Source organism: Strigops habroptila, chromosome 8 (genome assembly GCF_004027225.2).
Source record: "Strigops habroptila isolate Jane chromosome 8, bStrHab1.2.pri, whole genome shotgun sequence".
NCBI classification, from domain to species: Eukaryota; Metazoa; Chordata; class Aves; order Psittaciformes; family Psittacidae; genus Strigops; species Strigops habroptila.
The window spans coordinates 43,091,436-43,109,812 of NC_044284.2; the positions used below are offsets into that span (position 1 = coordinate 43,091,436).

The 18,377-nt window shown below is 37.9% G+C and overlaps 1 protein-coding gene across 27 annotated transcripts in view; it reads left to right on the forward strand.

Annotated features, from left to right (window-relative positions):
- The window catches only part of PRRC2C (proline rich coiled-coil 2C), a 75,127-nt gene that overhangs the window by 3,943 nt on the left and 52,807 nt on the right, over positions 1 to 18,377 (forward strand). For 23 of the 27 annotated variants that reach the window (XR_003992929.1, XR_003992930.1, XM_030496368.1 and 20 more), the window contains exons 2-4: positions 6,343 to 6,452; positions 13,380 to 13,547; positions 14,748 to 14,925. Coding sequence is in view for 25 of the 27 variants with exons in the window: in XM_030496368.1 (XP_030352228.1) it covers positions 13,433 to 13,547; positions 14,748 to 14,925 (293 nt within the window). In the remaining 2 variants the exon portion in view is untranslated. Of the gene's footprint in view, positions 1 to 2,644; positions 2,727 to 6,342; positions 6,453 to 13,379; positions 13,548 to 13,955; positions 13,991 to 14,747; positions 14,926 to 18,377 lie in introns of those variants that run through there. The other 4 variants (XM_030496376.2, XM_030496369.1, XM_030496370.1 and 1 more) reach the window with 3 other exon arrangements.

The window sequence follows — 18,377 nt, forward strand, 5'->3', positions numbered from 1 at the left end:
CCGAAGTGCAGGAACAGCTTAATTTTGTTTGAGAGGCCAATGATTTTCTCACAATTTAAGCCTTGATACAGGTTAGGACTTAATAAATTTCCTGTATTGCAAAGTAACCATATATTTGACTGAAGGACCTCACTGCCTTAACATCAATGCCTAAATTGCTTCATTTAAAAAAAAAAAAATTATTGTATTTACAAGGCTTGTTTTATAATATGTTTAGGTTAGCCTGTGCTTCCTCTACAAGTTTATCTGGGTGTATATATAGGTGCACAGCAGAAGCGCTGTAGTGAGGAGGAGCAATAACACTTTCTCTTGTCAATACATGTAAATAGTCTTTAGGAAAGATGCAAGTAAGAAAAACTTGCCTTCAGCTTGTGACATAGCTACTTGGTTAATTTGTTGGAGTTGCCTTGCTTGGAAGATGTTTCTCATGCCACACATCAAGCTATTGGCGTGCACAGAGCTTTTTAGTATGCACTTCGCTTTAGATAAGGCAAAGTTTCTTGCTAAGTATTTAATAATATGTTGAGCCTTAATTATTTACCTACTGCATCTTGAAAGCAAAGTATCAAGGGACATGTGGGGTTTTGTTTTGTTGTTGGTTTTTGTTTTTCTTTTTTTTTTTTTATCCTGAAGAATAGAGAACAAGAGCAGCAGAAGATGTTAAACTTCATCTGTAGCCATTTGGCAGATGCATGTTAACTTCCACAGTAAATGGGTTCTGTAGTGCTGAAAGGCAGATACATAAATCTGGGTATGCCGATAAGGCTTTTCTAGTTTAGCTCATCTTATATTTTGTTAAAAAAAAAAAAAAAAAAAAAAAAAGAAGATTTAATCTACTCTAAAGCAGAGGGCTGAAGTTGACCTGTGTTGTCAGAACTGTTGTCAGTATAGTTGCATCTTTTATATGGTCATCTTTTCAGTAAAGGAGGAGGTGGTCTCTGTTCCAAGAAACCAGCAAGTCACAGAGAAAAACATGTAACCAGGTATCTGGAGGATGACAGGCAGCAGGTAGAAGAGACTTTGAGCAGCTATGAGCTTTCCCCAAGCAAGATCAGGCCAAAGGGAAATCCTACCACTTTTGTATGCAGAGGAGTGAAGGATTTTTTTTATTGATGCTGTCAATGGTGTGTCATAAGCTGGCGCATTTGGCAATCCTAGCTCTCACTAGCACAGTGGGAGTATCTTAAAAGCCTTAAAAACAAATATGCTGTAACATCTCTTAATACAGAGGAGAATTTATGATCATTTTTGATGTACATGAATCAAGTTAGGAATATGGTAGGAGTTACAGGCAACACAGAATTTGGCTCTTGAGCAAGGTGAGAAGTTTTGAGGGTGATGGTGACAAGTAGCTTAAGTCATTATATAACTGATGAGAGTAACTGAACTGTTTTTTTCATCATGCAAAGGTTGCACAGAATTCTGTTTAAAATAGTTTATTCTGTGGATTTCTACTATTGATGAGTGTACTTCCATCTTCAGGTTGGATCCTTCAATAACAAAAGTATCATAAGAAGGTGAACAGAAAAAAATTTGAAAAAATAGCTAGAGAAGAGGGAATTCATTTTGGCACATCTGTTCTGAAGAGGAGTGAAAATCCTTAAGGTTGTAGAGTGCTGCTGATGCACTTCCAAAATATTCTGAAAGAGCTCATGAACAGAACAGCTTGTCTGAACATCTAACTGTTTCCTGAAGTAAAAAACATTAGATGTAACTATTTATGTTACTTAAGGACTAATCTATGAATAGGGGCTTTGGAAAAACAAGGTTTTGTGTAAAAAGTTTTACTTATGTGCAGCTGAGTTTAGGGATACTTTAAAGAGGCAGAAGGGTATAATGTGGAGAGAGATACAGTGCTCAGTGACTTATGGTTCCTTAGGAAGAAACTGAAAGTCACTTCCTCTGTCAAGAAATGTTAATTATTACATTGAGGCTTGGAAATTGTGGTAAAGGAACAGGAAATGAAGGTCTTGGAGAAGATACTTCAAGTTATTCACAGCGAGGAGTAGCTTTACATTTGTCTCTTAGTCTGTCCTGCCCTCTTGCACTGTCAATTCAACATGGGGCAGGTGGGTTGGAAATATGCCATCAGTTTAAATGGCATTGTATTAGAGTTTGTAATAAAGTGTAAGGGCTTTTGCAATAAGAGTATTAAAACAAAAGGGAAAAATGAACCAGTGGACAGATGGGTAGTTTTAAATGGCTGCAACTTCTGCTGCTCATCTGCTGGGAATCTGGTCTATTTTTATGTACCTATTGATTATACTTCATCAGCTTCCTAAAAGGAAGTGTTTTGCACCAAACACTGTGACTGACTTAAGGACTCAACACTTGTTCCGCTCAGCTGTTGTTTCTGGTAACTTATCCCAGACAGCCGCCTGCAGAGGAACAGATCCCGAGCACTGTTCAGTCTGCAACTGGAGTCAGATCTGCTGAAGTGCAGCCAGAAAGGAACCTCTGTAGTTTGCTGTTATTCTGCTTTTTTGCCTTTTTTTTTTTTTTGTTAGAAAATCCATAATATGTGAAGAATTTTTGCTCATACCTCTTTTGCTATAGCGTGCTAGCAGTTCTGCTTCCTTTATTCTAGCAAATGGATCCTCAAACCCACCATCATCACCAGTTCTGATTATTCTTTCCGTGCAATTAAATCTAACAAGTATAGAGAAGTGCTGAATATTGGAATATTTTCTATTGGAACAGACCTAGGAACATCTGTATATCATCAGTTGTGTAGCTTCTTCAACAGCCCTACTGTGGACTTCCCTTTTACTCCCCTTTTCTCAGCCTAACCGCGCAACCACTACTTGGGATGCTACTAAGGAGACTCCCCACATCACTTCCTGTGTGTGTGAGGAGAATGGGTATGCTAGTATTTTTGCCTTTCCAGGCTTCTGCCGGATGATGTGCAAGCAAGAAACAAAGTGGTACTTGTGACAGGATGCTAAATGCTTTGTAGTTTTTTTAAGGGACTGTTTGTGATCTTAATATGAACAGATACCTTTACAAAGGGTGGCTGTGGTTGGGATAAACTGACCTAAATTAGTTTGTAAGAAGCCAAGTGAATAGTTGTAACTTTTTCAGCTAAGAAGTATTCTGATAGGTAAGACAGATCCCATTAGTTTTCTATATTCAGGGAAAAGTGCTGCCTACGAACCTATTGAATACAGTACTTTAATCGCAGGTACATGGCTTGTTTCTGCAAGAATTTGCCTTTATTCCCTTATCTTTTTCTCAAATAGACAGCGATTCAGTTTTGAGAGCATTGAAGTTTTCTCATTCTTCTAAATAATGAAAATTTCTTTAATAAATGCTTTTGCAAATCTTGAAAACAAGTCTCATTTGGCATCTGCAAGTTGAAAAGCTAATTGGGTGAAAGCACTTGCATTGTTCTGTTCCCAGAAGTAACAAGAATGCATATCATTATGATGCTCTTTTTAATTTCTTTAATTGTGTAGAAACTATTCTTCCCCTCTGCTCCCTCATCCCTGTCCTGGCTTTTTTCCAGCACTTCAAAACTTCAGTCACAATTACAAATTTACGATTTAAAAAAGATTCTTAACCAAATGCGTGAAACTGGAAAAAAATTTAAAAATCTGTCTTGCAAAAGATTTGCTCTAATGATTAGTGACAAAGGAATAAAGACTTGTAAAGAAATTGTCAGGTTAAGAAGGAATGAAATAGACTGCCTTTAACATGAGCTCTAAAGAAGTTTTGGATATTACATTTTTAGTTGAAATGCATTCAGTAATCTTGCAAAACATCTAAATTATTGTAATTTATGTTTGAGGATTATCAGAACATGGCAAGAATAGCTGTGTTATGTTAGTGCATTAGCTTTATGGTGTGCTAGTACTGACTTACGTGTGGCGTGAACTGTCAGTCTCTACTGGAATATCTTGAAAAATCCTGGCAAAGAAGCTGTTTGAATGTACTTTAATTTGAAAAAGGGCTGGGTCTTGAAGTAATGCTTCTAATACGGTAAAGTTAGTAGTTATCAATCTATCATTTTTACTTGAGCTGTGGTGGTGATATTAATTTCTTCCCACTAGTCTGGTTTGTGTAGAACAAATGAGTAAATGAATTAGACGCTTATAGTACCGGTGAAGGCTGTGGTATATTTACTACATTTATGGTCACTGTAATACCTCACTGGTGAAATTTTAGTCTAGTAACTGTGGACTTCTCGTATAATACAGGTTGTAGTCTCTTCAGACTCTGGAAGCTTTTAATTCATGTATCAGTGAGAAAGAAGATTTGTTTTGTGGTGCTGCTTTGTTGTGCCTCAGTCTAAACTGGGAATTTTGAATTGGAATTTTAAACTGGAATTCTGAAAATTAAGTTCATTCCACTAGCCTGTTGGTCATTACTATTTGGGTTTGCCAGCAGACATACAGAGAACTATTTCTTTAAGCATGAGGCCATGTTTACTTCAGTCATCAGTGGGAAGCTATCTGGGACAAAGGCAACCTTCCAAAATCATGACTGTAAGGACAGAAGCAAGATATTCTGGGTCAGTGTTGAGATTGGTGTACTTTTATACCAAGATCGTTCTGGTCCATTCGAGTGGAGTTGAATGCTGAACCCAGTGTGCATTTGGTCTAGTGGCATATACAGGGTTTCTAATTCTCGTCACTTCATGGTGCCTGTGACACATGCGACTATGGTGTAGAACTTCAACCTTTAAGTCTGTTCTCTTTATTATTTGGTTGTGTGGAAATTCTGTCAGTATCTTAGCCTAAAGAACTATGCCTCATGTTGCAAAGAAGCTTGAAAAAATGTCCAAAGTAAATTTTCTAAACTCAGAAGCCAAATTAAAAGCACTTCTGTCAACATCTTTCAAGCCAGTCATCCATTTTTTGGGGCTACACAGAAGATTAGAGAATGAAGGCTGAGCCTGGACACTGCATGTTTCACTTCTTGAAGGTATTTGAATGCTAGAGTAAGTATGGGAGGGGATTTCTGTAGCAGTCTTCTGTGTCTAAATGTCCTGCTGTTGGAGATGGCAGATGTTGGATTTTAAGTGAAGAATTGTGATACAAATATTTTAAGCAGAATGGGTTTTAGGGAGTATTGTGTATTTATTTTAGTGTAAGCTGTGTAGTTACTCTTCAATTTACTTAACTGTACTTTAAGTGTTTGGGGCGGGGGAGTATGTGTGGCTTTGTTTGAGTGATGGAAATGGAGGTGTAGTGATAAGTCTAGTGAAATTCCAGACTAGGAAATTGTAGAAAATAGTAGAGGCTTTTTCTTTTTGTTTTTTAAAATCTTGTGTGATAATTATGCCCTTTTTCATTATCTAACTTCTGGTAAATGAAAGAATTATATTCTACTACTGTTTTATTCTGAAATTCTGGAAATAATGTTTAATGTGACAAGCAACGGGAGAGCTTTGGAGCTTTATTGCCTGTATTTAAGTTGAAGATAGTAAATACATTGAAGGGCGTTTCTTAATTTGACCTTGTTTGATGCTTGACTTTGATACTTGATACTTAAAAAAAAAAAATAGTTCTGTTTTAAAAGTAAACTTATCTTTGAAATACAAAGCTATTGTCTTTCCTTTACAGAAGATGTAAATTTTCTAGAAAACTATTAGAAAGAGTGGAAAGCTGTAATGCAAGGCCATAGCAGTAGTAGTTTGAGGAAATGTTTTCTCTGCTGGGAAGAAGGGCAGGGGTTGGATGGTGGTTGGTCCTGAACTCTCTGTAAGTCACCTGTTAATCTGCTGTTGGTTAATTGGTGCTGTGCTCCAGACCGCATTCACGGTCTGTTGCTTGGGAACATCGGTTGCTTGCTTGGGTCTCCTTTTCTGTGGTGATGTGCTGCCTCCCTTACAAATCTTCTTGTTGCTTAGGAAGCCCCAGTGAGTCTATTTGTATCTTAGTAGTACAAAGTAAAATATGTTGCTGGCTCTTGGTGAGCTTATGAATGGTAACAGTGAAACTATCCATAAACAGTTACCAGCCACTCTGCTAATTTGAGTTCAGCTCAAATTGCATCATGTAGGAACTGAATTCCTATTGACTGTAGCAGGAGATAGATGCCTAAATAGATTGGAAGCATTGTGGCTTTCAAAAATAAGTTTAAGAGCTGTGTTGATGAATAGTTTCTTTTATCCATTAGAAAGTGGAAGATCAAAACTGAGCCACTGGTGTAAAATATGGAAGAAAGTGACATACATAAATGTTGATAGCATTGAATCCCTGGGTAACAGTATTGCCATTGATAATATTTAGATAGCATGTGTCAAAATATTGAACAGCATTATTTGATACTCTGAATAAAAACATGCAAAAAAATTATCCACAAGCTAAATGAAATGAAAACTGTCCTTTCTTTTCCCAGAGTTCTTAACTAACAGCATTGGCATCATTCTGCCTGTTGAGGGAAGGGGACCATAACCTCTCTGTTACCTGAGGTCACTTCAGAAGGAGAAGATTTCATAAACAGCACAGGTATCAGAAATTATCTTAGCTAAAAGAAAGCAGCTGTGTGACACATGAAAATATTTAAGCATTTTGACAGTTTTATTGCCACTGTGCATTTATCCTATCTGCGGCTCTTTGTTCCCTTGTTATATGGGCAGATTTAAAAAGACATGCTGATAATGATTGAGCCTATGGATCAAGCTGCTTTTGGCAGGGGCTGTTCCATAGGAATGTGATTTCTGTGCATGTTAAATAAAATAATCATGCATGTGTAGTTAAACTTATATTGAAATCTGTGGATAGAGACAAATTTCATGTTTGCATGGTCGCTGTCCTTTTATCTGTGGTTTTTCACTTCAGCCAGATGCTCGTAAGTAATTTTTCCTTTTGTTCTCAAGAATGCGTTGGAAAAATATGAATAGAACTGACAGATTATTTTAATCTGTGCTAATATTTTTCCGCCACAGGATGTATCTTTAAAGTTTATTTAAAAAGTGTTAGTCACTGCTATTAGTGCCTTGTTAGACTTGAGACGCTCCTAACAACTTCCCTGAGATGATACGGTTTGTTGCAGGTTGTCCTGTTGGAAGGAAATAGTCTAGATGGCTGGTATTTCTCACAGAAGACAATTCAACAAGCTGCCTTGCATTCTTTGAGGCACCAAAAGATATGCTTGCTCTATACATTGCTAGTTTAAACTAACATATGCCTTGTGGTACAGTTAGTGTCTGTGTAGACTTTTTGCAGGTGGCTAATTTTGGTTGTTTTTCATTGCTTAGCTTAGTAGCTCTATTTAGACTGTTAGGTGTCTCAGAACTGATGCAGATGTGTTTGTGGGTGCTCGTTTCTGGCATCCATGGAATGCATTTTTAGAAGATGCATCTGTGGGATAATGACCTGAAACGGCTTTCTTCTGTCATGATCTGTTTTCAACTCATCATATTTAGTTTTGGTAGTGTTTTGGAAAGACTTTCTTAGGCTTTAAAGGGGAATAATTTGAAGAATGATTGAACTAGCAAAGCCTTCTTTGCTGCAGCTTTATCTTATGACAGAGTGCTTTGGTTCTGAGGAGCAAAACTGAATTTGATTTTCCTTTTGGTGTCTGTTAACAATGCTCTGTAGATTGTCTGGTGTCTCAGGGATCATCTGCCTGTGCTACAGTTTTTTCTGCTGAGGTGATGGATGCTGAAGAGATGGTGATTAAAAGGGTTTTCTTTTCCTACCCAGCCACTTGCCTTCACAGAATTTATAGAATCAATGCAATCTTTGCATTGTGTACCCTCTTTCAATCTCTACTCAAAACTAGTGAGCCCAAAATCTAGAGATGGGGAAGCAAAATGGAGATGGAAATGTGTAGTGGCTTGGCTTTCTGAGTATAGATAAAACTTAGTATAGATTTTATTCAGGAATGAGTTGTAGCGAGATCTACCCGGAACACTCTGAAGATCTGGAGAGCTTTTATTCTTGCAGGTAATAGAGCCATGTCTGAGGTGCTCAAAAGTCCCCAAAATCTTCACTGCAATTTTCAGACTTCTTTGTAAGAGCCTACTTAACAATGAATCCTGCTGCAAAACTGCTCTTGGCAAAGGAGGGAAATCCTGACCTTAGATTCTTTTTTTTTTTTTTTTATTAGATACTTTGATTTGCTAGAGACTTTTTCTACTTAAGTGTGGAAGTTTTCAAAGCTTGTTTCATATTATATTAAGCTGACTAGTGCTGAAGCTGTTAAGAATTCTCAGTAGTGGGATGAATGGCCAAAATGTGGTTTTGAAAAATTGATCCAGAAAACCTCAGTCCCAGAATGATGCTTTGGGCACTAGAAAGTTCTAAATAGAAGCTCATCAATAAAATATTGTTAGTATGTATTGTTTATAAACATCCATGTCAGAGAAGTGAAGTCAGTATGTTTAATTGCAGTTAATTTTTTATGTGCAACCTTCTCTGTGCAAAACCATGGATTCAATAAGTACATAATATTTTTGAGTGTTCATTCAAAATAACAGGGTTCTTTGTTAATGGTTTGCTAATAAAGCATGAAGAAGGCTTTTTTGGCTTCCAAGTACATTGAATCCACTATCCTATGTTTCTTTGTTTTTAATTTGCTTTATATTTATGTAGATTATTTAAATTAGTCTTTTTTTTCCTGAAGATCACACAGTTTTTCAGTATTTAATATCCAGCTGCAGATTATACTCAGTTTTACAGTTAGCAGGGAACTTCCTCAGTGACATTCTAGAATCTAAATATGCCAAACTTACGGCTGAAATGAAACCTTTCCTTTCTAGATGAAACTTTAATACCATGTTACTTATCTGGGGTATTGAGCGCAGTGGTATTTTGAAATTAATAACACAGAACTTAGAAATATCTGCCTCTAACATTAATCAGGCTTGTGGCAAAAAAAAAAAAAAAGTTGTTTTTGTTTTTCTTTTGTGGTTTTTTTTTTCCAGTTATATTATTTAGTTCCAGAACTTAGTAGAACCATGTTCTTCAATATGCCAGGAACAAAGCTATTTTACGAAAAACAGAGTTATGGCTTGCTACAAATGACAAATTTGTATATAATGCTTTTTGTCCCTTAACCACTTTCTTCAGAGTGCTTAAAATAGTGTATGAAGCATCTTTCTGGATTTATTTCTTGTTTTCTGTTTTGAGAGAGGTGCTAATGTGTCCCAGTTATGAATAAACTTTTGTATAGTGTTTTTTTATGATGTTTCCCACTTCACAGATGGGCTTTTGAGACACTGAGATTTGAAGGCTCTAGGAAATCTTCATCAGGTTTGATTCTTGAATGTGTGCATTGCCTTAAATCATTCCAGGTCATCCTTCTCCAGATTTAGCCAAAATACAGCCTTTAGAGTGGAGGTAGCAGGGACTAGATAGCTGTGTTGGATACGGAATGTGGGAATTATTCTAGTATTTACTTACTGTTGTTAAAGACTTCAGGTCCCAGGAAGCTAAAGAACAGGTTACCTGTCCTGTCCGATTGTGTGCTTGTAGGCTAAATAGGCATGGGATGTGAGATTTAAGATGATAGGACTGCATAAAAGGTAACTGAAATATTGCTGTCTCTTGACATGGTTGCACTTGTATAAAAAAAATTAAGACTTCTTTTTTCTGATGGTTTAAAAATACAGCTTATAAAATACAATCTAGAGTTTGCTGTGCAGTCATCTGTGCTTACATGAGCTAGCATGGGATGTCTGAAGAATACAGAGAATAGTTATCTTTCTCCCAAAGGGGAGGGATGGTGTATGCTGTGCTTCAAAGATATACAGAAACATATTAATTTGAAGACCATAACAGAGAATAGTTATTTCTCATGGCAATAGTGAGAGTTGATCTGCCCCTGCCAAAAACTGTGGATAAAGCAACTACCTACCTGAACCTTTACACAGCTCTCTTCCCTTTTTCCATGCCTGTCTCTACTTCTTCACAAAGACAAAATATAGTAGCTTACAGATAATGCTGTCCTGTTCTCTCATGTATGTCAAACTGTTTTTTTCGTGTGTATAATAAATCTACAAAATACTGCAAAGACCATGGTGGGAGAGAAGGGAAGAAACCAGACAGGAATTGCTCTGAGTTGTTACATATTTTAAACTTCTTAAGACTCCAGTCCTCAAAAGTGACCTCAAAATATATAATAATTTCTTCCTTATTTAATCATGCAAGAACTTTTTTACAAAGTGGAAGTAAGATCTTTTCTAGTCTGCAGTTGGTCCTAATGGAACCCTGTGCAAAGTTTACAGACATATGAACTAGTATCATTAAATGATAAGTCATTTGGGGGAATTCTGAAATGATGATGAGAGCTAGGAGCTGAGTGGAAAAGGTCTGTGTGGTAGGTATGAGGCTTGGGTTTTTTGTTTGCTGGGGTTTTATTATTTTAAAAATATGATTCTACGGTCTGTGATACACTGCATTTTGTTTGCAATTCTACCAACTGCAAGTATCTAAGAAGGTACAAGTAAATATTCCTTAACAGAGACCAGGATATCTAGAATTTGTGGCAGCTACTGTGCTAATTTCTGTACACATGCTTGAGTTCATTGCAGCATCTATATAACTCAACCACTTGCAGTCTGAAAAAATAGTCTGGTACAGAAATTAAAATAATAATTTTAACCTTAAAATCTTAAGGCCATAGCGAAGGTCAGTTAACTTACTTGATAATGTTATAGAGCTGCTGAAAGGTAATCGTTGCTCCAGAATTTTGGGAGCATTGTACCTTCTGTAATTACGCATAATAGTAACTGTAATCATTCAAAATGAACTGCTGACTTGCTTATATTTCTTAATAGTGCAGTGAACCCTGCCGCTGCTGTTACTGCTTGTACTGTTGCCTGTCCTTCTGCTCACTATCATAGTAGTTATTAACTTTGGTAAGTAGCTCTGACATCTTTTATATGTTGCTGCTCTTTAGAGGTCTACAGCTGTCTTGTGTTCTTACTCATATGACAGTGAGTCTAAACCTAGGGGACAGCAGCACTTTGCTTTTAAGGATTTGACTAATAGAGTTCAAACTAACATCACCTTAACTGGTAACAAGAAAGATTCAGTATAGGGCAAACTGAGAATCACTTGGTGAGTCTACTACTTGCCAACCTATTGTAGGCACAAATTAAAGAGTAGGTATGAAATTACCTGAGTAATTTTCTCCCTCCACATTTCCTCCCCCCCCCCTATTTTTTCTTTGTTAGCCAATTTTTGCATTATTCACCATTGTGAAGCTACTTCTTGTTTACAAAATCTGGGGCTGGGATGGGTCTTAGGCTGAAAATTAAAACTGTGTATGAGTTGTTCTCACTTGAAAGAGTGTGTGAGCATAGCAAAGTATCAAGTAATTATAGTGTATTACTAGATATGGTTATATACACACCTGAAAGCTTGTTTGCCACCCATGTGCTCCTGCTAATTATCTGACCAATACCTTCTCTGTTTAATGCTCCAGGATGATTGTGGTGGACGCTCTATCATAAATACAAGTCTGGGAGCAGAGAGTAACTGGAGAATTGAAGGAAAAGAATCTTCCAGGTTCTTTCACAGATGTTTTGCTGAAGAACTTATGATAAACTGAGTTTCCTCATAGAAGAGGAAGCTGATGTCTGACTTAGACTCCAGCTTGATAAACTAGTCTGCCTGGATTCAGATCTCCAGACTGGCTGAAAGTGGGCCATGAATAATACTAATGGGCAAAGCTTGACATGTTGTTGAATTGCAAATAAGTATTAGGGCTGCCAGGAACAGTGAAGGGTTGCTTGAAATCTCCTTGACTGATAGCTCCAAAGATAAGCTTGTCTGAATTCATGTTTCTGGCTGATTTTTTTCTTTCCTTTGCCTGCAGTGATGTTTTGAGTAGTGAGCTGTGGCTTCCAGTGAAAGCTTGCAGCCTCAATATATAGGGGTTTTTTGACAGATAAGGAATGGCCTAACAGCCATATCTGAAATCTGTGTCCTGGTTACATGGCCCGCTTAGTGGGCTGGGTTCACCCTGCTTCCATCCTGTATTTTGTGGGTTTGGATGATTTGAGGAACGACTTCTGGTGTAACACATGCTGCTGAAATAGCCAAATGCTGACCAGTCTGGCAAAAAATCTGGGAGTTGCTTTCTCTTTGTGAGATGGGAGGATGTATTTCTTAGGCGTGTATGTGGCCCTGAATGAAGTTGAATGTTGTTCCCTTTGCAACAGTCTGCATGAATTGCAGTAGAATGGCATCTGGCCAAAACCTTGCTGCAGCCTGACCATGCCAAGGTTATTTGCCATCTTTATTTCTTAAGTTTTCCATTCATAGCTTATAAATTGAGGTAGAAGACAGAGGAAGGTGGGAATGTTATCATAGATGAAACTTCCCGGATCTTTTGACATTGGTTAATGTCTGTCATGACCAAATAAATGCTTTATTCCTTATACAGCTTGTCCATGCAGACTCTTCTTAATACATGAGTGCCTTTCATGTGAATTGAGTTCCGTTAGAAGATCATCTGAGGCTCTGAGTTTGTCCAGGGAGTTTGTTGATCACGAGAGGGTTTAAACAGGTTGTCGTGCTTCTTGCTCTCTGCTTTTAGAATGAAACACGAGAGTATTTGAGCATACATAACTACTGTGGAATTCATATGGAAATACATTAAAAAATATTGTAAGAAAGGTAGGAGGGGTTTTGAGTGTTAAGATAAATCATCTATGTGATAATGTTCTGTCTTATTGAATGCTCACTTGTGTTCCTGCCTGATGATGAGCAGCAACTCTGGCAAGTTCCTTCTAAGTACTTCTAATGAAATATCAGTGGTAATTACTGGGTTCTTTTTCTGAAGGCCTGCTATTCTGGGGGAAGGAGAGAAATGACCTGTTCTAACAGCCCTTTTATTCACTGCTGCAAGAATAGTGTAACTCTTGGTTTAAGGGATTCTTGCCTTCCCTGTCTGAACATACTGTGTATTCCTAATTTTGGGAAAGAAAGCTTCAGGGGGTGGGGAGAGGAGGAAGGGGACACAAACCCAAATTCCAGAAATACTACTGCAGGTAATGGTATCTCAGCACTTGGCTTCAGGAGTGGGTGAAGTCGTTAAGCTTCCCCAGTAGGGAGCTAGCTGCTGGTAGAAACTTTGCATGTTTGTTTTTTGGGTGTGTGTTTTGTTGTGGTGATGATGTTTAGGTGTTTGGGGGTTTGTTTTTGTTTTGCTTTTTAGTGAAATCATGGATGGTATTTATCACTTCCACAGGGTTTGATATTAATTAAATGCTGACACTCCTGATCTTGTGACATACAAATTGTAGAGGTGGAAATACTCTAAAATCACAAGTGTTACATTAGCTGGGGGTTCGTGGAGCTAATGTGTCCTGTGGCATCTCTAGTATGCTTAAATGAAGTAGTGCTAATGGTGTTAAATATGCTGTCTCTTAAATATTGGTTTATACTCAAATTGCTTTACTTTTATGTTGTTCTTTTCAGGCAAAATTTGAGGGGTGAGCAGTAGGTACCAGACTCGATGAGTTTCCATCGAAATGTCGGAAAAGTCAGGCCAGAGTACAAAAGCAAAGGATGGAAAAACGAAGTATGCAACACTCAGTCTGTTTAACACTTACAAGGGAAAGTCACTGGAAACTCAGAAAACCACAGGTGAGTAATCAGATTTGAGTTTTGCATTCTTTCAGTTTCATCATTACTGTAGTATTAATTAAGAGTGCAAAGTATATGAGCACTTAACCACAGCAAGATTTATTTTCTTTTTAACTGCTTGATACAACAGTTAAGTGGAAGAATTCTGGAAAGCAGTGTTGATTACAGTGTGTGATTATCTGTAAACAAGAGTATCAGTTCAGGCAGACAGCATTTGCAGTCTAGTAGGAAGTAGAATATAGGTAAGTAAAAACTGTTTTATAGCTGCAGTCTCTACTTGTTACCAGCATATGACATGCCATTCCCCAGCTGTGCTTTTTACCATGTTAACATTTGCGGTAGTGGAGATGTTTGATGAATAAGAAGGCAGTGCTCACTTTCATATCAGGTGCTTTGTCTGTTTTGCAGACAGACACTGGGTGAAACTGACACTGACCTTTCAAGTAAGTTTACTGCGGGCCTTTTTCATGATTAATTGGATTGAGAATCAGGAGGAATGACACTCTGAAGGCTTAGACTTTGATTTGACATACTTGCCTAGATTAGGAGGTGAAAGAGGGAAAGTATTTTAAAGGCTGAAACTGAGCTGTTTGTAATAATACATGTCTAGGGCAGTTTCTCATACTTGTTCACCTGAGTTGATTAGTTGGTAGGTTGAACGTCTTGCGTAGTGCATTAGCTTCATATTGCTTTTTCATACTTGTGGTCTGGAGTAAATGCAATTTGTAGGAATGTTTTTGCAAGAGCAGCATCTGCCAACTGAAACTGGCAGCAAAAAAGAAATGGGCTGGACCCATGTGGGTATTCCTGGACTCATCAAAGAACATTAAACTCCAAGAGGAGCAAGAGAATGATGTTTGACAACGTGTTAAAGGGTATTAGGATATCAACGTCACATTTTAAATGACTTCTCTAGCTTCCTGTCACTGAGCAGTGTGTATAAAGTTGGGGCAATATATCCTTTTTCAGTTCTGGAATAGGCCAACTGTAGTGACTCGCTATTCAAAAGGTACACAAGTTGTCTCAGACCAAGTATTTCTAATGCTGTTTTTTAAAAGTAAATTGTAAAGAACTTGGAATTTCTAATTCTTACACTCTTAAATTTTTCTTGAAGAAACATTTTTGTCGATTTAGGTAGCTTTGTATGAATGCTGCCTGCTGACAGCATTGTTAACTTTCACTTTCTGTTTTGGCATGCAGTTGCTGCACGCCATGGATTACAGAGTCTTGGAAAAGTTGCTATTTCAAGGAGGATGCCTCCGCCAGCTAACCTCCCCAGTCTTAAAGCAGAGAACAAAGGCAATGACCCTAATGTGAACATTGTGCCTAAAGATGGCACAGGATGGGCTTCCAAACAAGAACAGCACGAAGAAGAAAAGTAAGTGACCAATGAGATCTGAGTTTTCCTGTGCTGTATCTCCTAAGTCTTTCTAAAGCCAGGGGTGGGCAGGGCCTGGGAAGAAATTGGCTGAACTTGACTGTCCTCAGGGAAAAAAAAGGGAGGAAAAGGCACTGCTGTTAATTTTCATAAAGAAGATTCTTGCTCTTAGGTCAATAGTTAACAAAATGGGTAGCAAAACACACACATACTTAAGTTGGAAGCAGTGTGCTTATCAATTCCATATGAGGAGTATCAGATACCTTTAGCCACCTGATTATGTACGTTCTGATAGCTGCTTAAGTGAAATACTATAGCACGTTTTTGTAAGATCAGTGGAATCACCTTAGAATTCCCTTTAAACTTGGAGGAACCCTTAGGTACACAGCAGCTAAATTAAATTATAACTTGCAAGTTTGAGACTATGCAAAAATCAGTTTAGTGTGATTGTGCCGATGTATGACAGAGAAAGTTCAAATATTCTTAGTTTGTATGCATTTGTTTGAGTCTCTGCTTTGTTCTTGATATTTGCGCTTTGTTAGTTTGGCATGCCATAAATTCTACAGATTTAAAAGAATTTTTGTAAATCTTAAACTTTACTGTAGTTCAAGACTCCCCCAATATGTGATATAAACAAAATATAAGTGATGGTGATGTTGATGCAGTGCTGTATACTATGGATAGTATGATTTCCCATGCTCAGTACAGTTTCATCTGCTGAGTTTTTCACACGTGTACAGGAGGGCAGGTAAAGGAGAGACTAAAACTTTTCAATATTTAGTTAGTATTTTAAAGCAATTTTCTTGCCATATAAGCTTAAAATGGGATATGATTCTCACTGTAAAAGTAGAAGTGGGTTTTAAGTGTTTGTTCTTTGACGTATCAGTTGTTCTGAAAAACACTTGCAGATAGAGGAACTGATTGTATGTCACTAGCACTTGTGAAAGCAAAAGATTACTCAAGTTGGGGGTTTTTTTTTTTTCCTTTTTCTTGCTGTCCCTTTATTTTTCCTTGTATACTTTACTACATGTAAATGTCATTTTTTGACATGTCTCTGAAAAGCTGTTAAACTTTAGGAGTAGTGTTGTGTTTAGTTTTTTTTCTTTTTTTTTTTTAAGCTCATGAAATTACAAATTTACAATTTTCTGCTCAGTGTTTTGTATGATACTTTAAAAACGTTTTCCTGTACTTCAAGGCCACTTAGCCTTTGTCTGGTTAAATCTGAGTTAAGCCTTTAGCTTGTTTGACTAAAACACACTTCTATCTGCCTTTCCATAACCTGATGCTTGCGTTAAAAGTATATCCCAGTAGTTGATGTTATGTTTAAAAGTTGAATAAATAGCTATCCCTTGCCCGCAACTGGAAGGTGTTTGCCTTTGTATTTTCATATGCATTATTCTGACAAAGGCCTCACAGACCACATACAGGTAAAGCTGGGGGGGAATTTGTGCCCGGGAACAGGTATGTATGCCCAGGTGACAAATAAAGTCTAAGTTCAGACCATCTAATGCATTTGCTCAAGTATTCAGACCATTATTGTAACTATTGCTGTATTTCTCCAACATGCTTATAAATGCTGCTGTTTACATGTAAAGTGTAATGGTATTCCTCTCACAAGTGTTGTGGATAAAGGTAACAACTTGATATCAGCTTGCTTGATATCAGTTTAATTGTTCCTTGGTTTTTGTTTTTTGTTTTTTTCTTGTGTCACTGCACTGGAGTTCACATGAGTGAGTTGTTCCCCATAATTCCAGAATTTCTTTTCTGCTGCTTTTCCAAGTTATTACTCTTTCTATGGGTATCCCTTTTTTCTGGATAGTGTGGCCTGATGTGTGTTGATTTGATGAATTCATACAGCACTAGCTGAGTTCTTTCCCACATCAGTACCCACATCTGTAGGACAGTGTTTGGAGAACTCAAAGCCAAGCCCATTTAGAATTTGAAACAGAGTGGAAATGCAAGGAATAAACTCTTTAACAGTCTTGTTCCTTGTTTCCCTTTGTGTGGGACAAAGTACAGCCATGTAAATTACAACTTCCTCGATGTCTGCTTAGAAAATGATAAGCTGTAAGAATCATAGAATAGTAAGGGTTGGAAAGGACCTTAAAATCATCTAGTTCCAACGCCCCTGCCATGGGCAGGGACACCTCGCACTAAACCGTGTCACCCAAGACTCCATCCAACCTGGCCTTGAACACCGCCAGGGATGGAGCATCCACAACCTCCCTGGGCAACCCATTCCAGTGCTTCACCACCCTCACTGTAAAGAACTTCTTCCTTATATCTAATCTAAACTTCCCCTGTTTAAGTTTGAAGCCATTACCCCTTGTCCTACCACTACAGTCCCTAAGGAAGAGTCCCTCCCCATCATCCTTATAGGCCCCCTTCAGATACTGGAAGGCTGCTATGAGGTCTCCACGCAGCCTTCTCTTCTCCAGGCTGAACAGCCCCAACTCTCTCAGCCTGTCTTCATACGGGAGGTGCTCCAGCCCCCTGATCATCCTCGTGGCCCTCCTCTGGACTTGCTCCAACAGCTCCATGTCCTTTTTATGTTGAGGACACCAGAACTGTACACAGTACTCCAAGTGAGGTCTCACGAGAGCAGAGGGGCAGGATCACCTCCTTTGACCTGCTGGTCACACTTCTTTTGATGCAGCCCAGGATGTGGTTGGCTTTCTGGGCTGCAAGCACACACTGCTGGCTCATGTTAAGTTTCTCATCAACCAACACCCCCAGAAGATACAACTAAGTGGAAATGGAAAAGATGAGAATTTTGTTTGTTTATTTTCATTCTGGTAATCTGTGGAAACAAATGAGAATTTTTTTTCAGGGTTTGGGGTTTTTAGGGGTTTTGGGTTTTTTTGGTGATGGTTCCTTCTGTGTCAGTTTTGAGACTACTGCGTAGTGGTTTGGGTTGATTACTGCAGAACCTAAATGGAACTGATCTCTCTGTGGCAGTCCTCAGAATTTAGGATTACTTTAGGATCTATTTAAACCATTTGCAATTGTTTAATGTAAGTTAACTGGCATGATATTGCACTAGTTATGTCTTTGCTTGCATAATAAAGTCATTCTGGACTACTGGATTTGTCCTGTAATTCCTGTTTAATCAAAAATTACTACTAATGAGCTGGAGGTCTTGACTTGTAGATGCTAATGCTTTGGAGTCTTAAGTTATCTGAATATGCAGATTTTGGAAATAGCTGTACTTGAAAGAAACTAAACAGTGTCACTGAATCTGTAGACTACTAAGGTCATCTTCAAGAATATGACTGGGTTTTATGTTAGAGAAAATGAGTGCTTCTGTCTGCCTCTTCATTGTTAAAATAGAGAAATTGAGATAGTGTTCTTACTAGGCTTAAGCTTCTGGACTCCAGTTCATAGCACCCGTCAATTTTCTTCATGGTGTCTTTAGCTTTCCATATTGGCTCCTTTTACTTCCTAACTTCTAA